The following is a 24,230-nucleotide window of genomic DNA, read 5'->3' as shown; positions in this document are numbered from 1 at the left end:
AGATTGGAAAGATTGTGAAGTAGACAGGATTTCTATCAATTGTTTTGTCAAGCATGGGAGATGACCTTTCTTCTTTAGGCACCTCATTGTTTAATGAATGTAATAATGTTTCTCCGTCTTATTGTCAAATTTCATCTGTGGTAATTGAAATAAATTAGAACACTGCAGAAAGATCTCTGGAACAGAAGCCAACATATCAGTGATTAAAACATAATGCTTTAACCTTTATAAAAATACTATTCTTTTGTTGCTCTTTTATATTGACAAATCACTTGAAAATTTATGGTATGCCTCTTTGAAGGGCATTTTGTAGCCTGGCAACAGTTATAATTGCTTCCTTGAACTCACATTCATCAATCATAAATGTCATTTGCGTAATTTTCAAAATACAGTTTCAAGTAAGGCCAGTGATCTGCACCTTTGATTTTAGTATGTGACAGGTACATTGAATATTGCTGTATCGCTTTCCGTTAATTTTTTTAAATCATTGTTCACACCATGATGCCTTGGTCTCTGCCCGCCTGGAAGTTCTCCTTCCCTGCCTCGTTTCGAGTGGCTGGCACTGAAGATCTGCAGCAGCCAGTCGTGCATTTGATCTGACAGTGTAATAGAAGTTCTAATTACAGCAATGACATCAAGTGCTTGTTTCCAATTTTCTTCCCTTGGGATCCCATTCCCTTATTTCACTCATCTTTTTGTAGATATTAGAAATTGTCTCACAGCATATGTTTGTTAAGTGTTTTATGATTAATTTTACACTCAATTGATCACAACATACATTTGTCACCTTATCGCAAGCATTGTGAATAGTACAATCTTCAACTGGTCACATCTGTTTATGTTAACACACTCATGAACATAGATGATGTCAGTGCTGATGCAATGTCCAGCTCAATCCCATAAATATAATGAACACCCTATACAGACTAGACAAGAAAGTAAATCAACAGGAAGGTGACGTGTCCCGTGTCTGCTAATGGCAGGGAGTAAATGGTAAATGTTTAAGTGATTAGCTTTATTTGTCCCAGGTACATTGAAACATCAAAACATACAATGAAATGTGCCGTTTGCCTCAAATCAACAAACAGCACAGTCTGAGTATGTGCCATGCTTCTGGATCCAACATAACAAGCCCACAATTTACTGACCCTTACTAATCCTTGTGTCTTTGGCACGTGGAAGGAAACCAGAACACTCAGAGTAAACCCAAGTGTCACAGGAGAATGTACAAACTCTCTACAGAATTGGCAGGAATTGAACCCTGTTGCTGGTGTTGTAAACCATTATGCTAGCTGCTCTGCTACTGTGCCACCTTATTACCAGATTTATTAACAGGTTAATTTGAATTGTGTTCACATAAGACTGAAATTACAAATCATTTGGAGTGCTGAGCTCAGTTAACTTTTATCGTTGGTAGGGAAGGTTACATTGTTGTGCAGCCTCGAGCTTTTTTAGCCTATCACCCCCCTAAAGCACCTTACTGTTTGCCAATGCCCCTCTTAGGCACAATATACTTTCCAGCTCCCTCAAAGTGTAAAAACATATCTACCATATGCTAAAATGAGAAAAATTATTCTGCTTTAAATTTTCATTTGTCTTTAAACCTAACTTACACAGTACCTGTGTGCTGTACAGCAGCTTCGATATCAATGTGATCCTTGATGGCTTTAGCAAGAGTTGAAATATCTGGTTCAAGTTCTGACAGCAAAAGCCTTAAGTCGCCAAATATAGCAATGTCCAAGCCGTTTCTGTTCTGTTTTTTGTGAGTATGTGGTTCACTGTACTGAAGCCTCTTTCAACAAGGTAGGATGGAAATGCAATGAAGAACATTTTGGATCTTTTCCAAAGACCAGGAAACTTCGTATGACAGTGTAGCCACATACCACAAAAGCCGACATTTTTGAAAGCGTTTTAGCTTCTTCATCATTCTGAATTTCAATAATTTCTTCTTGCAAGTTCTCTTCTGTTCTTCCACCTTCCAAAGAAATGTGTTAATGACCCAGTCCAGAATTTCCAGATCATTCAAATCCTTGAATTGATTCTGAAATTCCTTCTTCAGTGTCTACAAATGTAAGCAGTATTCTTGCAAATCACAGTCTGTGAAAGGAAGTGCTATACTTTCTATGCAGGGAAACTGTGAGAACATTCTTTTCCTATTGCTTTGCTTACATATTTTCAATTTTCCGATAAAGGTGAACACTGCACATTTTTCCTGGATTTAATTGAAATTCTCACACTGTAGTTTCATATTTAAAATGCTTATCTTGTCATAAAGATCGACAAGGTATACCACATCTTCACGTAGAAGCTTAATCTTGTTTCCCAGGCTCTTGTCGACTTTGCGCAAAAATTCAACCATAGTGTCAAAAAGATCCAAGAAACATTTTAAGCAGCAGCCTTTTGACACTTCTGTGAGATGAAGCAAGCATTCAAACTCTTCATCATTATCGTGGCAAGACTGGTGAAATATTTTGCTATTTAGTGGATGAGGTTTAATTTTTCTGATAACAGATATAACAAGAGACATGCTTGAAAAGATAGTGGTATCCATTTTGAGAACAGTGAAGAGCACTCCTGATACAGCAGTCATTATTAATCTTTCACCAATTGTATGAGATTTTCCACACTTTGCTATCATTTTGGAAATGTTATAAGAAGCAATGAGACCACTATCAAGGTCATTTTTAGTTTTCTTGGTAAATGACTTAAGTGTGCAATGCTTTTCAAATGCTTCTTTCATCTTGTGGAACTGAGTAATACCATAAGTAGCTTTTTCAGGGTGTCTTTTACAGAAGTGTCCCTGAAATCTTGATGGTTTCATGGCTTCATTAGATAGTACAGTACTACAAATAAGACACATGGGCCATCACTGATCTGATAGGAACGGAATAAAACCATACTCCAGGTATGTAACATTGTATTGACTCACTTTCTGTAGTTTATGTTTCTTGGCAGGATTAGAATTCAAGGCTTCACTGCCTTCAGACTCGCAGAGATCTTACCGTATGCATTTATCCATCATTAACAGGGCTAAATTAAAATAAGAAATTAACACAAACGGTGAATGCCTATTGGATGTTGACGATGGCAGCGAGTTGAACGAATGGAATGATGGTAGTGGCACACAAACAAATGACAAGCTGAAGATAAAGACGATCACAGCAGCAAAAATTACGTTAACAAGGGTTCAGATTGGAATCTGAATGTTCGTCAGGATAGAGCTGGTGTTCAGCAGGCTACCTTTATACTATTCGAGTTAGCGCAATTGACCAATCATGTAAGGTCTCATAATCCCAAAAGCTGGTTCTTGACTGCACATACGAAGCTGAGGTCATTTTGAACACCTCAAGAGTAATCTTCGGGGTCGGCAGTTGTCTGATTAGTTCTGCTTAAGCTATCAGTTCTAGCCAGCGCTGTATTGTTGCACGACCTGTTTTCCATAGATCTGTAGAGAAAGTTGAGAGGGTGTACTTGACTTACCAATTGTTAAATTGCATAAACTCGTTCTGTGGCCAGAGTCAAGGGGAATTGTTGGGGACCTTGGTTGCTAATTTATGCATCTGTTTGGTTGGTAAGGTCAGATGAGATTGCCGAGTTTCAGACATGTTGTGACAGAGTGCTCACCTCCTGCAGAACTATGGTTCTTCTTGTGTTCCAGTACCTCATCTTCTTTTTGGAAGTGCCTGCTCTACTAACAGTCAGTCAGGTCTTGTGCCTCACGCTAGGGTCTTGCTTACTGCCCCCCGACGGCTTATATTTCCCTTAACACTCCCCTTGTTAGGGGAAATGTGTTAGAGGAACACTGTATTTACAGCCTATTATTTTCTAGGGCACCTTTAGGGTAAGTTTCAGCCATGAAAGAATGCTACTGTTATTTTCAACCCCCTACTGATTGGATTATGACAGGTGCCAGTTGCAGATCAAAACCCATGTTATAATTTTTAGCTTGTCATTTCTTAATATCAACCAATATGGAAAGCAAAAGGAGTGAACTACAAGCCCATTTGGGTTGCACCTTGCAAAGGGTTCTCACTCTTCAAGTAGCTCTATTTGGCCTAAGTAACAAGCAAAGAAGAGAATATGTGAGGATATAGTCTCATTTTCACCATCAGCTTGCAAACATCAGCCTCCCACTGTCACCACCAAACAAATCTGGAGCTTCAAGATGGTCATCATCCAGGCACGCTCAACGTTTTACTGGCAGGTCCGATACACTGTACTGTGCATGCATTAAATAGACTGTTCAGCTCCTCTGTGCCCCTATGGACTAATAGACTGGAGGGAATTTTGATCTGCATAATAAAGGTCTAGGCCAATGAAATCAGTTCAAGTATTCATCCAATTTGAATGTGCTCTTATTTTATTTATTTTTATTTGAATAGTCAACATTTTGGAATTAAATAAAATGACAGTAATCAGTGCATTTACTTACCCAAAAGAATAAGCTGGAGAGATCACAGCCGAAGTCAAGGGAATATATTTTATTCCCATACACACCTGTTATGTCTAGTTAGTTACACAGAGTTCACACTCTGTTGTAAGGTGTAATTATGCAGTATTTGCAACCATGGTGCATGTGGCGCTTTAGTGAGGTACAGGACCAGAGCACTCAGATTGAGTTTCTGCTCGCTTAACTACTGAGAATAGTCACTGTCTGCTGTACGTTGCATAATCTGATCAATATAATCAGTATAGCAGGAGAATGAGATGGAATTGGTGAAATGAAGAGAAACTATGTCTGGATGGGGGTGACAGGGCACTTACAGCTTTGCATCTAAAGTCTCTACCTCACTAGTAACAATCCTCATGTGAATAGGCACTTGTTTTTGGATTGTAATCCCCATCCACTCCTTTATGAATGCATCGACTACTATGCATATGTATGGACCCAAAGAAGAAACTTTTAGTGGGGATTTAAAACAAAAACAGAAAATACTGGAGACTCTCAGCAGCTCAGACAGCATTTGGGGAAGGAGAAACAAAACCAATGTTTCAGGTTGAACACCCTTCATCAGAACTCCAGATTTCTAGAATCTTCAGGTTTTTCATTATCTTTCAGCAGTGATATTGGTTTGGTGGGGTTTGATACTGATAAAAACAGTGTTCACTTTCTATTCTCGATGAGATGCACATTGTTCAAATGTATGATACGTAAATTTCATATACACCTTGTTCAAAACGGAACGTAAGTGTATGATATCAGACCACAGAAAGACCAATAGTAATGACTTATTTTTCAAGACGAAAGAATTTTAAAAAAATCATTTAGAAAAGCTATTGCTGGCAAAACTGAAACTTTATGGTCATTCCAAATTAGACCCATGAATAATCAAAAATAGAAATAGACCACTTGGCTCTTTATTGTCAGACTTAACAAAGTTGGGGCTATTTTTTTCTTCATCCTCAGTGCTATTTTCCTGGCTAGACAGCCCTTTAGAGTAGAGAATTCTTTACGGTCACTATCTTTAAGGTGACATTTTTTTTCTTTTTCCTAATTGTCTAATGTCTTATTATGCAATTGTTGTTTTCATTTTTGGACACCCCATCCAGGGGAAACATCAAACCCTGCAACTATTCTATAGAGAGTTTGTATACTTTTATGAATTCCCTCTCATTCTTCTAAGACAATAGGCCCAGTCTGCTCATGTTCTCCTCATGCAACAAAATCACCATCCCAGAAATTGATCTGTTGAATCATCGTGGGCATCTATCAGAATGATAGCTTTCTTTACGTTAGGAAGAAAAAGAATCTTTGTACAGCATCCCATTTCAATCTCATCAGGGCTCCATAGGATAGTTACTCTTGTCTTCATTCTTATATTCAAATCCTCTTGCTATAAGGGCTGGTGGTCTTCCTATGCAAAATACTAGATGAACTCAGCAGGCCAGGCAGCATCTATGGAAATAAATAAATAGTCAATGTTTCAGGCTGAAACCCTCACCAAGACTGGAAATGAAAGGGGAAAATGACAGAATAAGAAGGTGGGTGGTGGGGGAGGGAGGACAAGCTAGAAAGTCATAGGTGAAGCTGAGCAGAGAAGGGAGGAGGGATAAAGTAAGAAGCTGTGAGGTGATAGGTGGAAAATACAAAAGGCTGGAGAAGAAGGAATCTGATAAGAGAGATGAATGGACCATGGGAGAATGGGGAGGAGGAGGGGCACCAGAGAGAAGTAATAGGCAGAAGAGGTAAGAAACCAGAATGGGGTACTGAAGAAGAGGGGAGGGGGAGGTGAAAGTTACTGGAAGTTGGAGAAACCAAAGTTCATGCCACCAGTTTGGAGGCTACCTAGACAGAATATGAGGTGTTGTTCCTCTAACCTGAGGTTGGTGCCATCATGTCAGAAGAGGAGGATGGGCTGTACTACCCTGTTTGTTTGGTAGGAGAAGTTTGTCAGCATAACTTAAGTAAATAAGCAGTACATTTTGTAGATAGAAGGAATGAATATTTAGCTTGTGAAAAGGGTTGTTTTGTCAGGCTCCTTTTTTGTTGTTGGCATAGCATTCATTTGGGCAAGAGGAAGTCATTTTCATCAGAACTGTTTCTGCCTTGTAGATATCTTTGGGGAAAATTGGTAGGCAAATCTCATGCTGTAGGATAAACAGATACTGAATGGTGAAGCGACTGCTTTTATATGTGTGATCCTGTTAGTTTCTGGTCAGTGGAGACTCCTCAGATTTTGATGGTAGTGAAACTCAATGATGTCTTACTATTGAACATCTAGGATAGATGGTTAGACCCTATCATTGAGAGGGTAAATGCATTGGCACTTATGTGGTCATAGTTGATGGAAAAATCATAATAATGAATAAATGTAGGATTGTCAGCTGGTCATTCTAAGGTGCTGCATGCATCGTATATTCAAGAAAATACAAGCAACCAATAATCACATCACTATCAATAAGTGCATTATTAAATGTGGTTTATATATAAGCCTTGGTCAACACAGAATCTATTAGCAAAAATAAAATTTAAGGTCTCCACTATCTGTAGTTTTTTTAAACAAAAACAAAAAGCTGGACAATCTCAGCAACATCTGTGGAAAGAGAAATGGTGAACATTTCAGTGTGCAAGCCTTCATCAGAACTCAAAATCTGTTAGCATCTGACACCACTCTCTGAAGACATGGACAAATTTTAAAGAAGTCTGCACCAATGATTTTAATTTCTTGAGAGAGACCATGATAATAAGCCTGTTAATATTCCTGTTGCTTTGGAAACCCTGTCACTACTATCACATTAATTACATTGAATTAGGACACTAAATTACACTTATACATTAAGCCATGTTTCATTCTTATTTTTCTGTTGGGATTTGCATTTTTTTTGATAAGCATACTCTGAAAACTAAAAAAACTTGTTTAAATAGGGACTCGGGGATGACCTCATAGAGATGTATAAAATCATGGATGCATTTACTAGGGTAGAAAAACAAAAACTAGAGGGCACAAGAGGTTTAAGGTGAGAAGGGAAAGATTTAAAAGGGACCTGAGAGTCAACTTCTTCACGTAGAGAGCAGTATATATATGGAACAAGCTGCCAGAAAAAGTAGCTAAGGCAGGTACAATAACAACATTTAAAAAGACATTTGAATAGATACATTGTGCATACAGTAATTCCTTACAAGACTGTAGCAAGATTTGTAAAGGATTAAATTGATATCTATTTTTATTAACTCTCAGTTTCTATTTTATCCTGGTTTTAAATAATACCAACAATTAGATAACAAATTGAAATACAAATATAGCAAATATTTGATGATCAATGTTCCATTTATAGAATTCTCTCAACCATTTGAAAGGTATGTAGCTAATTTGTGAAAATGATTAGTTTGTCTTGTAGCACCTGTGGAGAAAGAAGCAATTAACAATTGTTTACTGGAACTGGGAATCATTACAGATAAGTGAAGGGGGGAGGAGGAGTTGTTTTTTGAAATGGGAAAGTTTGTGATGGATGGAAGGGAAGAAGAGATAAAATAACAAAAGAGGATGACTGGGAAGTGAATTAGGGAACACATGGTAGTTTGGAGGAAATGCAAATGTCACTCAGTTTTCAGGCCCAATTCCCATGTTCCTCAATTCGCTTACACCTAGAAATTGGGCAGTCTCTATTTAAATAAGCATGCACATTGACTAAACATCCACCATCTGCTGGGTTGAGAATTTCAAAATTATTTCTTCTCATCTCTGTCTTTATCTCAAGATGATGTTCTCCAGTTCTAGATTTTCCAAACAGAGTAAGCAGCCTCTCCGTATTAATTCTATCAATCAACTCAGAATATTACATGTTTTAAAGAAATCATGTTGCATGCTTAAAATTGGCTGATTACAGCCAACCAGTTACCAAAGCATCATTCCAATCAAAAATCTCAAAGCTTCATTAGGATATCCCCAAAATGCAATTAACAAGTTTCACGCACATAATTTGGAAAATTAGGTTTGAAAATTTAGCTTGAAATAATCACCCCACTATGGAGACTTGCTTGAGTAAATGGCAATTTTCCATCAATCATTCAAGCAAAGAACTGATGAACTACAGATCAAGAGTACAAATTACCATGAAATTTCAAACAAGCATGGGAAAATCTTTGTCAGGTAAATGTGTTGCTCATCATTGGCTGGATATTCATTCCTTCCATCTACAAAAAGATACTGCTGATTTACTTGTCTAGGTTACATTGACAGTCCTGCAATAGGTCAGGATTGAAAATGCATTTCAACCAAATCCACACATTTGAGAATTGTCATGTAGGTGTTTGATTATTGTAATGAGACAGATGGATGTCAGGTGCTTTGGGATCACAATGCAGTATCTCCTGAAACAGCTGTTCATTCTGTCACTCTGTTATAAAGCAGCATTTGAGAAAATATGCAAATTATATTCAAATGAATATAAGTTTATAAAGGAAAATATTGTGTACAAATTCTAAATTTAAATGAAAGTATCTAACAGCTTTGTATGAAGAGAAATGGCTAATGTCTCCAGCACCTGTATTTTTACTGTAATTTCATCAACTCAACAGATAGTTGATAACTCCAGCAATGTTGTTTCAAGATTATTCAAATATAGACTCCAACTTATCATATTTTGTAGTGAAATATTTTGCTTCCCTAGTTGGCCTCTTGTCCTTTGGAGGTTGGCATCCGTCTGTCTCAAAGGGAAGTGGGTGATGATGATAATCTTCACAAGCCAGGGCAGATGGTACAGAGATCCTGAGATGCCCAGTTGTCAAAATCCCCGTCTCGGTCTCACCAGCGTAGTCCAAAGGAAAGCTTAGGAAACAATACATTTGGCACCAGCTTGGCTGCAGGAGCTGCTGGAAGGATGTTCAGTGGGATCTAGCCGCCTTATGGATTCAACTCCAGATTTGCTGTCTGGGTTTATTTCTGTAGCCTTCATCTCTCTTGAGGCTGCCGACAAGGTAGTGGGGCTATTTACCTATGGCTGGGTCTACATACAATGGGCCTGTGTGCTATGTGTACAGCAGCCAGACCTCCTCCCCATCCTCTGTAGCTCAGCCTGAGTCTAAAAGGAGTTCAGTTTCTGTGTGTTGCCAACGAGCCTTTTCGCAAGACTGCTAGCCAGTGGTGGGAGCTGAAAATGAGAGTGACAAGCACTACCCACTATACCACCACACTAGATGCATCACAACAAACATTTTGACACTAAAAATGGTAAAGGTCCTTTTGTCCTTTAACGCCTGACTATTCACTCAATTTCTTTCAACTGCATGTTCTGATGTATTGTCTTGAAAGTTTATACACTTTCAAAATGCAATAACAAAGTAAAATATTAAACACTGAATTTCATCCTAAAATTGGAAAATATTCATGATTTTTTTTGGGATTAAGAGTCAGCAGATCACTGACTCTCCAAAATTATGTTTCTGCAGGGTGCACTTCAACAAATGATAAAGCAACTGGACAAAGAAAAGAAAAGTCTTCTAAACCAGCTTAAAAATTATGAGTGGAGAATAGAACAAGAAGCAAAGGTTTGTTTCAGAGTTTATATTTTAAACAGCTTTAAAACCTGGTAGTTATAAGTATATCTATTCATTGTTTATTAAAAATGCCTGGACAAATTTACCGACTCTGCATCCTCAGTTCTGCAGTTAGCTTTCCAACATACATTCATTTTAAATATGACTCTCAGTTGGAAGTGTGCAGTGAATTATCCCCAACAATTCCAGTGCCAGTTTAAGCTCCAGAAGATTATCCAGTGGATTCTGTGAATACTTATTTAAAGTATTCTGTGAGTACTTACTTAAAATGGAATTTTGCAAACATTATATATTTTTCTGGACTTATAACTTCCAATTTGAAAAACAGTATACTAAATTGTCCTGAAGAAGGGTCTCATTGACAATCTATTCATTTCCATAGATTCTGCCTGGCCTACTGAGTCCCTCCAGCATTTTGTGTGTGTTGCTTTGGATTTCCAACATTTGCAGACTTACTCATGTTTATAATAACAATATTTATTATTTTTTTCTTTTGACTTTCTCTAAGTTAGGTAAAAATGCAAGCATTTTTGACCTATTAGGGAACTTTATTTGCTTTCATTGGTACACAAGAAGCATAATTACATGTATAGAAGACAATGCTGCTGAAGTCTCTGCACTTGACAAAAGCAGTGGAGTCAGATTCTGTAGCCGGTCATCAAATTCTCTTGGACAGCACTAAGCTAAGATTCATCATTTCTCCACACAGGATCAGTCAGCTAACCAAACTTTGTTCAATTGCTTTGTTTTTCCTTCAGGCTTACCATAAAGCCAATGATGATCGTCGCACTTACCTGACAGAAATTGAACACGTAAGTTCATTCCCTTGGTGGGGTAATTGATGAGACATTCCAATATATTCCTTGGCATTATTTTGAATGATTTTGTTAACTAACCTTACAAGTTGAAACCAATACAGGAACCTAGGTATTTTGCAAAGAATTCTTTCTCCAGTTGTTGCATTGATTGTTGCAATTATCAATTGATGAAGAAACCATTGCAGTACTTCCTGGAATGATTTAAGAACTCCATAGCATGATGGAAGTGAATGAGGATATACAATTGATTTTTAAAACAAAAACCTTCTTGGATTTATGACTTCCCCTACTAATGGAAAATTGACTGCTTAATAACTCATTTAAGTCTACATGTTTTAGCAGACATAAACAAAAATTGACTAAATAGTACAATATATTCATTTCAGCAACTAATTTTTTTAAATAATGTGTGAACATTGGGCCTTTAATTTCTTAATTTATAATTAGCACCATAATAAGCAAGTTAAAAATACTATGCAATCTAAAAATCTGGAAGTTAAAAAATGTGTTTTATGACATTCAAACTGACTATAAACACAGATAAGTCATGCACCATGGTTAAGTTACTAAGACCAGCAGTCAGAATTCTCGATTCATTCTAGAAACACAAGTCAAAATCCCACCATGAGAGCTCGCGAATTTAAATTCCAGTAGTTTAAAATATCTGCTCTTAGTAACAGTACCATGACACTACTGGATTGATGTAAAAATCATTCTGGTTCATTAATGGTTCATGAACCATCAGCCATCTTTAACCAGTGTGGCCCCACGTGACTGTAGATCTACCAATGTGGTTGACTTTTAACATCCAGGATGCTCAGTTCAGCAGTAATTAGGAACGGTTGACAATTGCTGGCAATGCCACTGATATCCCATTGACAAAAAAATTAAAGAACCAGTTCTTTGATTATGGTGTTAATGGCTTTATACTTGCACCAGGTACAATGTACATGCAACTAGAAACAAAATGCTTCTCAGCTGATCAAGCAGAAACTGAATAGAAACCGAGTTAATGTTTCAGCTCAGCAATCTTTATCAGAACTAAACATACAGACCTGTTCCTGTCGATTTCTAAATGTATTTAGGTAATTTCCATTAGAGAGCTCTTAAATTTCAAGTAATGTCTATCTATGAGCAGATGAATTAGAATCTGTATGAGGCCACTTGATTTTCAAACATGCACTACCCCGCTAATCTGATTGTTCTCTTAACCCTCATTGCTTGCTTATCAAGTATCTTAACCACTTTTGCTGTAGAAGTATACAAATAAACTATGCTTGACCTGCTGCAGAAGTATTTCCAGAATTTTCTTTTTCTGTTCTTGCTGTGAGTGTCTTTTGCAGAAGGAAGTTGTCTCCTGCTCTTCAAGTTTGTGGGTCAATTTCCCTATGGACAGTATTTCAGCAGGAAATTAATGTAAACATTTCAAAACATGCCAAAGTAGTTCCATGTGCTTTTCACTCATAGAAATGGGAGCAGACAGCTCTAATTTCTTGGCAAATAATTGTTAACAGGCAAGTAATGCACATTCCCAAAACTATTCAAAGGTACAATCTTCACATTTTTTAAATCTTCACTCATTCTTTTAGCACTGGAGCACAGGGTGGATAATTCATAATCTGTACTATCCAATCTTATGAATTACCACTTTTACCTCGTACTCCAGAACTTCCTTTCTGCTGGGCAACTTTCCTTTTTAGACCAATGGTTCAGATTGTGGAGGATGCAAATCAAAATGGATCAATTCAATAATAAAATTTCCTTATCATTAGTAAAGCAAAATGTAACACTGGTTAAAGACCATATTTTTATCATATTAATCCTACTCCTGTTCATGACTCTTTCGGTTTCACTTTATGTAGAACCTTCTATGAACTCTAGGGTTCAGTTATAACTTATGAAATATCCTAAAAGTGCTTTGTAGTCTGTGAAGGAATTTGGACTTGCATTGCAGGATCCGTGGCACATCAGGATATCATAAACAACAACATTATAAATAACAGATAGCCTGTTTCATGTGTCATTGAATGAGGAATGATTCTTGGGTAGAATACAGGAAAAAAATTCCTTAGAAGTGTGACATGCGATCTGTTTCTCCAAACTCAATTCATCAATCATCTCAAAAAATATTCAGTCAACATACACAAAATGCTGGAGGAACTCAGCAGGCCAGGCAGCATCAATGGAAAAGAGTACAGTCGACATTTCATGCCGAGATCCTTCAACAGGACTAGAGAAAAAAAGATGAGGAGTCAGAGTTTGAAGTTGGGGGAGAGGAGAGGAAGAAACACAAAGCAATAGGTGAAACCTCTCCTGTCAGGTCCCCCCTTCTCCAGCCCTGTATCTCTTTCACCAATCAACTTCTAGCTCTTTACTTCACCCGTCCCCGTCCCAGTTTCACCTGTCACCTTGAGTTTCTTCCTCCCCTGCCCCACCTGCTAATTCTGACCTCATCTTTTTTTCTCCAATCCTGATGAAGAATCTGGGCCTGAAACATCGACTATACTCTCTTCCTTAGATGCTGCCTGGCCTGCTGAGTTCCTTCAGTATCTTGTGTGTGTTGCTTGGATTTCCAGCATCTGCAGATTTTCTCTTGTTTGTGGAAAAAATATTCAGTGCTCATTTTGTACTGTTCAAATCTCCAGAATGACTTATGAATGTAATTAAGGAAAGAACTGAACCACAGTTGACACATGGCACAATTAACTTAATTTATTCTATCCCTTGAATTCTTTATCTGAATATTTATATATATAGCAACATAATCCAAACTGTAACGTTATTATGTAAATAGAATTGTCATAAAAATGTAAGGTTTGTGCTTATACCCTTTCAGATGTTTTTAAAGCATTAACTTGCTCTTGTGGCTGTAGTTTACAGCTTAATATAATCATCTTATAAAAGGAAACAAAATTATACTTTGATTTCATTGCCACTTTTTTCGAGAAGGATACCAGGGATAATCCTGGAAGCTACAGATCAGTGTCTCATTGGAGCAAATTCTTTGGGATAGGATTTATGAGCATTTGGAAAACCATAGCCTAGTTAGGGAGAGCCAGCGCAGTTTTGTGTGGGGCAAGTCAGGTCTTACTAACTTGATTGACTTTATTGACGAGGTGATGAAGGTAGAACTGTGGATCTTATACGTGGATTTTAGTAAGGTGTTTGACAAGGTCAATCACGGAAGGCTCATCTAGAAGATTAAGATGCATGGGATCAATGGTGAATTGGCTGTTTGGAGTCAGAACTGGCTTGCCCATGGAAGACAAAGGGACTTATTAGTTAAGGGATTGAGTTCAAAAGTCAGGAAGGTGTGTTGCAGCTTTATAAAACATTAGTTGGGCTGCTTCTAGAGTATTGCATGCAGTTCCGGTCACCCAAGTATAAGAAGGATGTGGAGGCTTTGGAGAGAGTGCAGAACAGATTTACCAAAATGTAGCCTGGATCAAAGGGTACGTGCTATAATGTGAGGTTGGATAAGCTCGGGTTGTTTTCTCTAGAACGGCAGAGGCTGAGGGGAATTCTGATAGAAGTTTATAAGATTGTGAGAGGCATAGGTAGAGTAGACAGACAGTATCTTTTCCCCCAGAGCAACACACACAAAATGCTGGAGAAGAGGTAGAGTGGGGAATAGAAGAAGAGGGAAGGGGAAGGGGGAGAAAGAGAAAAATTAAAAAGTTATTGGAAGGAGAAATCAATGTTCATGCCATCAGGTTGGAGGCTACCTAGATGGAATATGAGGTGTAGGTCCTCCATCCTGTCAGTGGCTTCATCTTGGCAGAAGATCATGGCCCTGAATGGAGGTGAGGCCATGGATTGACATGTCAGAATGGGAATGGGGATAGGATTTTAAATGGTTGGCCACCGGGAAGTTCTGCTTTTGCTGGATGAAGCGGAGTTGCTTAACAAAGTGGCCCCCCCATTTTACATCAGACCTCTCCAACGTAGAGGTGGCTGCATTGGGAGCATTGTCTACAATTGACGGCTCCAACAGGTTCACAGGTGAAGTGTTGGCTCACCTGAGAGGACTGTTTGGTGCCCTGAATGGAGAAGAGGGAGGAAGTGAATGGGCAGGTTTAGCATTTCTCTCACTTACAGGGATATTTGCCAGGAGGGAGTTTAGTGGGGAGGAACGAATGGACAAGAGAATCATGGAGGGAGTGATCTCTGCAGAATGCAGAGAGTTGGGAGGGAGAGAGTGGAGTGTAAAAATGTGTTTGGTGGTAGGATTCCATTGAAGATGGTGGAAGTTGTGGAAAATGATGTGCTGAATGTGGAGGCTCATGAAGTGGTAGCTGGAAAGAGGAACTCTATCCCTGTTAAGCTGGTGGGAAGAAGTGGTGAGCATGTGGATATGCAGTAAATTCCTGGAAGTGCAGAGTGAGCACAGCATCAACAGTGGAGGAAGGGAAATACTGTTCTTTGAAGATGAAGAGAGGATGGGAAGAGGTATAGTCAGGATAGCTATGGGAATTGGTAGGTTTATCAAAGATGTCGTTAGACAATTTGTCTCCAGAGATGGAGTATCAAAAATGGACCAAGTAAATTTAAGGGCAGGGTGGAAGTTGGAGATAAGGTTGATGATATTGACGAGCTCAGCATGGGTGCATGAAACAGCACCAATGCAGTGTGGTGCAGAAAGAGCTGGGGAGCTTGGAATGTGGACTGTTCTGCATAGCCAATGAAAAGGCAGGCATAGCTAGGCTCATGCAGGTGCTCATGGCTATCTCTTGATGTTGGAGAAAGTGGGAGGAGCCAAAGGAGAAATTGTCGAGGGTGAAGACTAGTTCTGTTATATGGAGGAGGATGGTGGTGGAGGGAATCTTGTTGGGTCTTTTGTTGAGAAAGAAGCCAAGAGCTCTACACCTTCTTGATGGGGGATAGAAGTGTATAGGTAATGGACATCCATGACAAAAATGAGGTAGTTAGGTCAGGGAACTGGAAGTTGTTGGGGAGATCAAGAGTATGTGAAGTGTTACGGATGTACCTTGGAAGGGACTGAACCAGGCTGGATAGAATGGAGTTGAGGTATGTGGATCGAGTTCAGTGCAGCAGGAACAGGCAGAGACAATGGGCCTAGTTCAGTGCTGGGTAGGAGGTAGAAAAGAGCCGTGCGGCTTAAGGGAACTATGAGTTTGGTGACCATGGTTGAGAGTTCTCCAGATCTGATGAGGTTAGTGATGGTGCAGGAGACAGTGGCCTGGTGGTCTGGAGTGGGGTCCTTTTCAAGTGGTAAGTAAGAAGAAGCTTTTGAGAGTTGCTGCCTGGTCTGAGCAGGGTAGAGGTCAGTCCGCCACACTAGAACATCACCTCTTTTATCTGCAAGTTTGACGGTAAGATTAGGATTGGTGTGGAGAGAGAGAGAAGTGCTGAAATCAAGCTGGTTGATGTCTCATTGGCAATTCAAGATGAAAAGCTCCAAAGCAGGCAGAAAACCAGAGCAGGTTGTCCTAGAAGAGGAGGTGGCTTGGAGACGGAAGACTGGGTCATTAGTGTAGGGTGGAGAATTCTTGCCAAAGAAGTGGGCTCAGAGACAGAGGCGATGGAAGAATTGTTCGGTATCATGGCAGACACAGAACTCACTGAAGTCTGAGTGAAGGAAGACAAAGATAAGCCCCTTGATGAGGACAGAAAGCTATGCCTCAGAGAGGGGAACACTTCATATTCCATCTACGGTAGGTGGCCTCCAACCTGATAACATGAACATTGATTCCTCCTTCCAGTAATTTTTTGATTGTTCTCTTTTTTTCCCATCCCTCTACCCTCTTCTTCTATTCCCCACTCTTGCTTCTTACCTCTTCTCCTCAGCTGCCTATCATTTCCCTCTGGTGCCCTTCCTTCTTCCCTTTCTCCCATGGCCCACTCTCCTCTCTTGTCAGATTCCATCTTCTCCAGCCCTTTATCTTTCCCACCCACCTGGCTTCACCTATCACCTAGTTTGTCCTCTTTCCCTTCCCCTCCACCTCTTTATTCTTCTCCCTTCCTTTCCAGTCCTAATGAAGGGTCTCAGCCCTGAAATGTTGACAGTTTTCCATAGATGCCTGACCTGTTGAGTTCCTCTAGCTTTTTGTGAGTATTGCTCTGGATTGCCGGCATCTGCAGAATCTCTTGTGTTTATCTTTTTCCCGGGGTTGAAATGTTTAATACTAGAGGGCATGTATTTAAGGTGAGAGGGGTAATTTTAAAGGAGATGGGGTGGTGGTAAAGGCAGAAACATTGGGGACTTCTAAGAGAAGTTTAGATAGGCACATGAATTTGAGGAAAATGGAGGAATGCAGACATTGTGTACCCATAAGGTATTAACTAGGTTGCCCATTTGATTACTAATCTATTTGGCTCAGCACAACATTATGTGATAAAAGGCTTGTTCCTGTGCTGTACTGTTTTATGTTCTGTGTTCTCTGAATCTCATGTACCCATATAATTCACCAAGGATGTACCGGTAGTTATCCATCAGTCCTTTGAATGCGTTAGTTCACATAATTCAAAAGAATTGTTATCATTGAGAGTAAGGACAAGTGGCATCAGGAATAAAGGCACTGATTATTTTCTGTTTTATCCACAACTAGTCACACAAGCAGTCATTTTAACCAATTCCATATTTATTGCATATAAACACAAAGTAACAATTGAAATGTGTTCTTGGCAAATAAAATTTAATAATACAGATAACAATAGTTAAAAGTAGAGGAAAACAGAATTGTAAGTAAATGAATATTATTAATCTGAAACAGTGGTCACAATACTCAAAAGTTATTGTCAAATACTTCACTATTTAAACTTTGTAAATGCAGGAAACATTTAAAACATTATTCTGGTTCTGTCTGAGGTATTAATTATTTTTAAAAACAGGAAAATGTGATGTCAAAGAAATGTGCAGCTTGTTGCTTTAATTATTACGCTGGTGCATATGAAAGGCACTAATTATGTTCAGTCCCATTGCTATTTGGAGAAGTAAGAAGATTATCTTCCTTTTAACTCTTTCCTATTTGTGGGAACAATCAAAGCAATAAGTTTTATGTTGAAAATAAAGAGAAATCCTATAATAATCTGTGTGCAAATGCAAACTACAGCTTCTAATTTGCTGCATTTGAGGATGGAAATGGGGAGGTGGGTGGAATAGAATACAAATGAACCTAGAGATTACCAAAGGCAATCTCCTTATCTTGTTCATGTTCAAGAGGATTCATTATGAGATTACTCATATAAAGTTGTCATTTTAGTATCATGGAATCAAGCATATAATTCTACCCAGTATGCAAAATATCAATGATACCAGAAACTTGAAGAACCAAACAAATGCTGAAAAATGAGAAAAGACATTCACAAAATGCTGGAGGAACTCAGCAGGCCAGGCAGCATTTATGGAAAAGAATGAACAGTTGATGTTTCAGGCCAAGACCCTAAATCAGAATTGGAGAAAAAAAGATGAGCAGTCACAGTAAGAAGGTGGGGGGGGGGGGGGGGGAGGAAGAAATTCAAGGTGGTAGGTGATAGGTGAAACTGAGTAAAGAGCTAGAAAGTTGATTCGTGAAAGTGATAAAGGGCTAGAGAAGGGGGAATCGGATAAGAGATTAAGGGAAGGGGAGGAGCACCAGAGGGATGTAATGGTCCGGTAAGGAGATAAAGTGAGAGGGGGAAATGGGAATGAGGAGCAGTGAAGGAGGAAGATGGGGTCAATTACCGGTGGTTTGAGAAATCCTTGTTCGTGCCCTTAGGCTACCCAGATAGAATATAAGGTGTTGCTCTTCCAACCTGAGGTGGCCTCATTGCAGCAGTAGAGGAGGCCATAGACTGGCATGTTAGAATGGGAATGGGAAGTAGAATTGGAATGGCTAGCCACCAGGAGATCTCTCCTTTTCTGGCGGAGGTGTTCCCAATCTTCATCAGGTCTCACCAATATACAAGAGGCCACACCAGGAGCACCAGATACAGTAGATGACCCCAACAGACCTGCAGGTGAAGTGTTGCCTCAACTGGAAGGACTGATTTTGATCTTGTACATATTTTTTTAACTTCTTGTTATCTCTGTTTCTCTCTCCACAAATGCCATTTGACTTTTTAGCCTCTATTTCAGATTCCTAGCATCTTCTATGTTTTATTTCTGGTTAAAATATAGTGCTTCTTTATAGGAGTAAAAGAGAAACTTAAAAAAGGACAATTAGAACAATCAACTGTGGATTTTTGAAGTTATTTTTCTAATTAACTTTCCTATAGACATGCTTATCAATTGCAGCAGCAAAGAAACAGAAGGCAGTGGGGTCAAGGGAAATGAACGTTTTGACGTAAGTATTTTATCAATTTTGCCAGTTATTTTTATATAACAGTAAACTTGCTTGGGAACTTAATGGTACATTTCATAGCACGAGAAAACCAATGCTGAGACTTAATTATTTACTTTTTTAGCAATGCAGTGCAGAACAGGACTTTCTGGCCCAACAAGACACACTGCCCAGCAACCCACCTATTCAACCCTAGCCTAATCACAGGACAATTTACAATGACAAATTAATTTGTACATTTTTTAAGTCCTTGGGAGGAAACCTGAGCACTTGGAGGAAGCATTCACAATCATGGGGAGGACGTACAAACTCCTTACAGATATCGGCAGGAACTGAACCTGGGTCGCTGGCTAGTCACTATTTATTAGAGTTAGAAGTGATGGCTGGGGAGAATACAGTTTTGTTTTAAATCTGGTTCTAGGTAACAAAGTAGGGTAAGGAATGCCCTAAGTTTTGGAAAGGACTCCAGAAATTGTACTGAGTACCTGTAGGTTGTCATTAAAAAGCAGCAGATCAAGTGTATGGGCTGAACCAACTCAAGCAGGTGGCATCACCTGTTGCCGCCACTGTATACTGAAAGCAATGGCAACATAGAGTAGCTGATATTAAAGATAACTGAGAGCATGTTTTTCCCAATACCCACCTTTGGGAAGAGGCAAGCCAGTAATGTGGCCATCTAGTTAGAAAACAAGGATTTATTTACATATCTGAAGAACACCTTGGTGCAGGGTGTCACTACATTTAGATAATACTATAGATCAAGGGCTTGAGCCTCCCCAACAATTTATGATGCAGAATCAGGTTCAGTGGTAACTCGAGAGCCCTGCTCCAAAAACTCGACCATGTGTGGTGATCCATTTACCGAGGAAAATCCAAACACTGCCAATGCTGGAAATCCATTTCAGCTTGAAGACTTTGCACTTGAAGGAGACTAAATGAGTTTGTTAAGATAGATAGATACTTGATCCCAAAGGAAATTACAGTGTCACAGTAGCATTACAAGTGCACAGATAGACAAATATTAGAAGAGAAGAAAGAATAAAAAAATAATCTGCAAGGAGGGGGATGCCTGGGATAGGATAAAACCCAAGTGACCATGGAGGAGATTGTCTGGTTCTGGCAAATAGGAGAAAGTGGTGAGTGAGAACATAATCAAGAAATAAAATGGAGTAGAGTTGTGAAATACAGAGCAGGAAGTTGTGCCCACCAGTTGGGTTGGGCATGTCCTCCACTCACAGAGGGAAAAGAGTATGCATATATAGAACATAGAATAGTATAGCACATTACAGGCCCTTTGGCCCACAATATTGTGCCAACCCTCAAACCCTACCTCCCATATAACCCCCCCACCACCTTAAATTCCTCCATATACCTGTCTAGTAATCTCTTAAACTTCACTAGTGTATCTGCCTCCACTACTGACTCAGGCAGTGCATTCCACGCACCAACCACTCTCTGAGTAAAAAACCTTCCTCTAATCTCCTACTTGAACTTCCCTCCCCTTACCTTAAAGTCATGTCCTCTTGTACTGAGCAGTGGTGCCATGCGGAAGAGGCGCTGGCTATCCACTCTATCTATTCCTCTTAATATCTTGTACACCTCTATCATGTCTCCTCTCATCCTCCTCTCCAAAGAGTAAAGCCCTAAACTCCCTTAATCTCTGATCATAATCCATACTCTCTAAACCAGGCAGCATCCTGGTAAATCTCCTCTGTACCCTTTCCAATGCTTCCACATCCTTCCTATAGCTGGCTAAGCCAATATGACAGATGGATGACTGATACAAACAGGCTACCTGAAGCTATAGAATTTAACACTGAATCGTGAAGTCTCAACATGCCTAAGCTTGCATTGGGTGCCACTGTGATAGTACAGGAGCCATAATCTCTAGTTAAGACTGGCTGGAGGAATTAAAGTGGGAGGCCACAGGAACCTCAGAATTACCCGATGACTGAACACAGGTCTTCTGCAAAGCCGTCACCCAATCTGCACTTGGTTTTTGCGACATTTCCAGGATTGCTAAATGAGGACTATTTGAGGGATGTATCAAAATTGCGTTTCAGTCAGACTCAGAGGACCTGGAACAAGATTGTGCTATGTGATTGTCTTCCTCCTTTCAGTTGTTCAAACCTCCAGGCTTTGCACCTCCCCCCAACTCTCCCTAAAGGTCTGCAGCTCCTGCCACATCAGTCATATCACTTATTCCCCATTTTCTCATGCTCCTTCTTTCAGCTGGCTGTGTTTAAAAGCATACATCCATAGCTTCAAAGTCTCACTGCCTTCCCTTTAGCTATTTATTTCTTATGGTACATTTACAGCAGTCTTTTCTTACATATTCCTTTACTTATAATTTTGATAGCCTTGGCCATAACAGATTTTTTAAAAACTGATTTCTGTACGTATCATTCTCAATACAGCTACCATCTTTACTTCCTCAAATCTAATGATGTATGCTGCAGTATATAGCCTTTTATGACTAGATTTGGTTTGAATGCAAGCTCTAGATTTTGTTTTTCTTCAGTAATTACTTTTCTTTAAAGTTATGGCAGAGAACAAATATGAAGCTCCAATAGGAATACCAGTAAACTCATTGATAAATGCTTCTTTCCTTCCTCCCTACATTGCCTACCCCTCCTCCACTGAACAAAACATAAGATGCAAATATGGAACTACATAAAATAAATCTTAATCATTGCACTTATTAAAATGTGAAAATAATATTGATATTTTACAGATTGTAGCCATTACAGACTGTTATAACATTTGAATGGAATGAAATATTACAATTGAACAATAATTGTTTATTTCAGAGGAAAGTGCAATGTACCAACCACAAAAAGGATTTTAGATCTCAAGAAAGGACCAATTAAAAAGACTGCAGCAATGAAGCAGCTTCCAAAATTAAAACATTGACGCTAGAATACTGTTATGGAACAGACATGGTGTTTTGTGTGTCAGAGAAAGCTGTATTTACAGTACTTGCAGCTCATTTAGAGCAATTGTTTAATTGTTGCTGGGCCTAAGTTATATTTAGATTTGGTTACCCTGGTGGTAATTATTTGTAGATGAGAAATAGGCAATGTATTTTTATAATAATTGCATTCCCACTTGAGTTTTGTTTAATTGCTGGTAAAATCTCTGCTTTCAATTATTTCTTTGAATGCCTGGTAGAATTTTAGTTGAATAGCAGATCTGGTGGTACTTTACCTCTCAGTGTGATAATCATGGCTTCTACCTCTTTGCACTGCAGGGATTAGCACACTTTAGTTTTTACTCTTTTTCAGACTTGGCATCCTTTATTTCAGACCTTACATTCACTCCTGGGGATAATCGGACTACTGTAAAGAGTTATCACTCTTTTTCACTCTGGCTTCAAAGTGACCTAATTTTATAACTCTACAGTTGCTTCTGTTATTTGTGAAATTTGCTGTGTGCAAATTGGTTGAAGCCCCCCCCCCAACACATAAATACACACACGCACACACAGTATCTCAGAGGCTACACTTCAAAATAGTGTTTTGTATATTCAGTGAAAAGCTGTGCATTAAAGAAACACATAGAAAATGCTGGAGGAACTCAGCAGGTGAGGCAGCATCTATGGAAAGGAATAAGTGGTCAATATTTTGAGCTGGGACCCTTCATCAGGACTGGAAAGGAAGGGGGAAGAAGCCAGAATAAGAAGTTGGGGGAGGGGAAGAGGTACAAGCTCAAAGATGATAGGTGAAGCCAGGAAGGTGGGGGAAGGGAATGAAGTAAGAAGCAGGGAGGTGATCGGTGGTAAAGACTTGGAAAAGAAGGAATCTGATAGGAGAGGAGAGTGGACCATGCGAGAAAGGAGGAGGAGGGGTACTGGGGGAAGTGATAGGCAGGTGAGAAGAGAACAGATAAAGGGGAGCCAGAGTTGGAAAAGGAGGAAAATACCAGCAGTTGGAAACATCGATGTTTATGCCACCAGGTTGGAGGCGCCCAGATGGAATATGAGGTGTTGCTCCTCCAATATGAGGATGGCCTCCTTGTGGTAGAAGAGGAGGCGATGGACTACCAAGACCTGACTTATTAAGTTCCTTCAATATTTTGTATGGGAAACTCTGGATCTGCAGAATCTCGTGATGATGATTTGCATTAAAGTATGCTCTTTCTGTATGAAGCATTTTTACCATCCTTTCTTTCCTTTTAAAGTTACTGGTTTCACAATATGGAACAACCATTCAGTTAATAAGCCATTTCTAGCTTTGCAGGGATGTTCAAAGGTACAATTTAATGTCAGAGAAATGTATACAATATACATCCTAAAATGCTTTTTCTTCGCAACCATCCACAAAAACAGAGGAGTGCCCCGAAGAATGAATGATGCTAAATGTTAGAATCCCAGTACCTTAAAGTGTTAAAATTGTTTAGTGTTCTTGCTTAAGTAATCAATGCATGTGTTTGAATTATGTATTTAACATACTGTATTTACACTATGTGAACATAGCAAAATATCTCAAGACACTTCACAGTTGAAAAGAGATCCATGGCAAACTACCATTCCAGAAGAGTGAATAAAATTAAGGAGCCTTGTTTTCAGAAGGTTTTTAAAAGATGGGAATTTGTGAATAATTAATTGCTTTAAAGACACTGTTTCAATGTGTGAATCGCCATGCACCATAAAGCAAAAAGAGATAAAGGAAAATGTGTAGCCAATTAGAGTTTCAATAAAAGAAAGAAGAACTTGTGAAATGCAATAAATAATAAGAAATCAAAATTTGGAGGTCATTAACAGAAAATATATGAAGTACTCAAACATATCAAGATGGAAATCTATAACTGGTGATATTCCACAGGGATCCATACTGGGACCTCTGCTGTTTTAATATATGTAAGTGAATTTGATGAAAAATGGAGATGGGTTTGTTAGTAAGATTGCAGATAATACAAAGATTGAATAGTGTAGAGGACTGCCAAAGGATGCAGTGAGTTATAGAAAATACGGGCAAAGAAACAGTACATGGAGTTTAACCCAGTCTATATGAAGAGTTGCAGTTTGGGAGTTCAAGTGTAAAGAGACAGTACACGGTTAATGACAAGATCCTTAACACTGTTAATGTACAGCGGGATCTTGGGGTCTAAATCCGTAGCTCCCTGTAAGTAGCT

General features: G+C 39.1%; 1 protein-coding gene across 2 annotated transcripts in view; it reads left to right on the top strand.

Moving 5' to 3' along the window:
• ccdc169 (coiled-coil domain containing 169) overlaps positions 1-23,866 on the top strand; it is a 67,163-nt gene extending 43,297 nt beyond the window's left edge. The window contains exons 5-8 of one of the 2 annotated variants that reach the window (XM_073043904.1): positions 9,890-9,988; positions 10,756-10,809; positions 19,033-19,100; positions 23,053-23,866. In XM_073043904.1, the coding sequence (XP_072900005.1) occupies positions 9,890-9,988; positions 10,756-10,809; positions 19,033-19,100; positions 23,053-23,119 (288 nt within the window). In that variant the 3' untranslated portion in view covers positions 23,120-23,866. Of the gene's footprint in view, positions 1-9,889; positions 9,989-10,755; positions 10,810-19,032; positions 19,101-21,907 lie in introns of both variants that reach the window. The other variant, XM_073043903.1, reaches the window with a different exon arrangement.
• The last annotated feature ends 364 nt before the right edge of the window (positions 23,867-24,230 follow it).

Source organism: Hemitrygon akajei, chromosome 4 (assembly GCF_048418815.1).
Source record: "Hemitrygon akajei chromosome 4, sHemAka1.3, whole genome shotgun sequence".
Lineage (NCBI taxonomy): Eukaryota > Metazoa > Chordata > Chondrichthyes > Myliobatiformes > Dasyatidae > Hemitrygon > Hemitrygon akajei.
The sequence above is the reverse complement of the archived record's forward strand: the minus strand, read 5'-3'. Positions and strand labels throughout refer to the sequence as shown.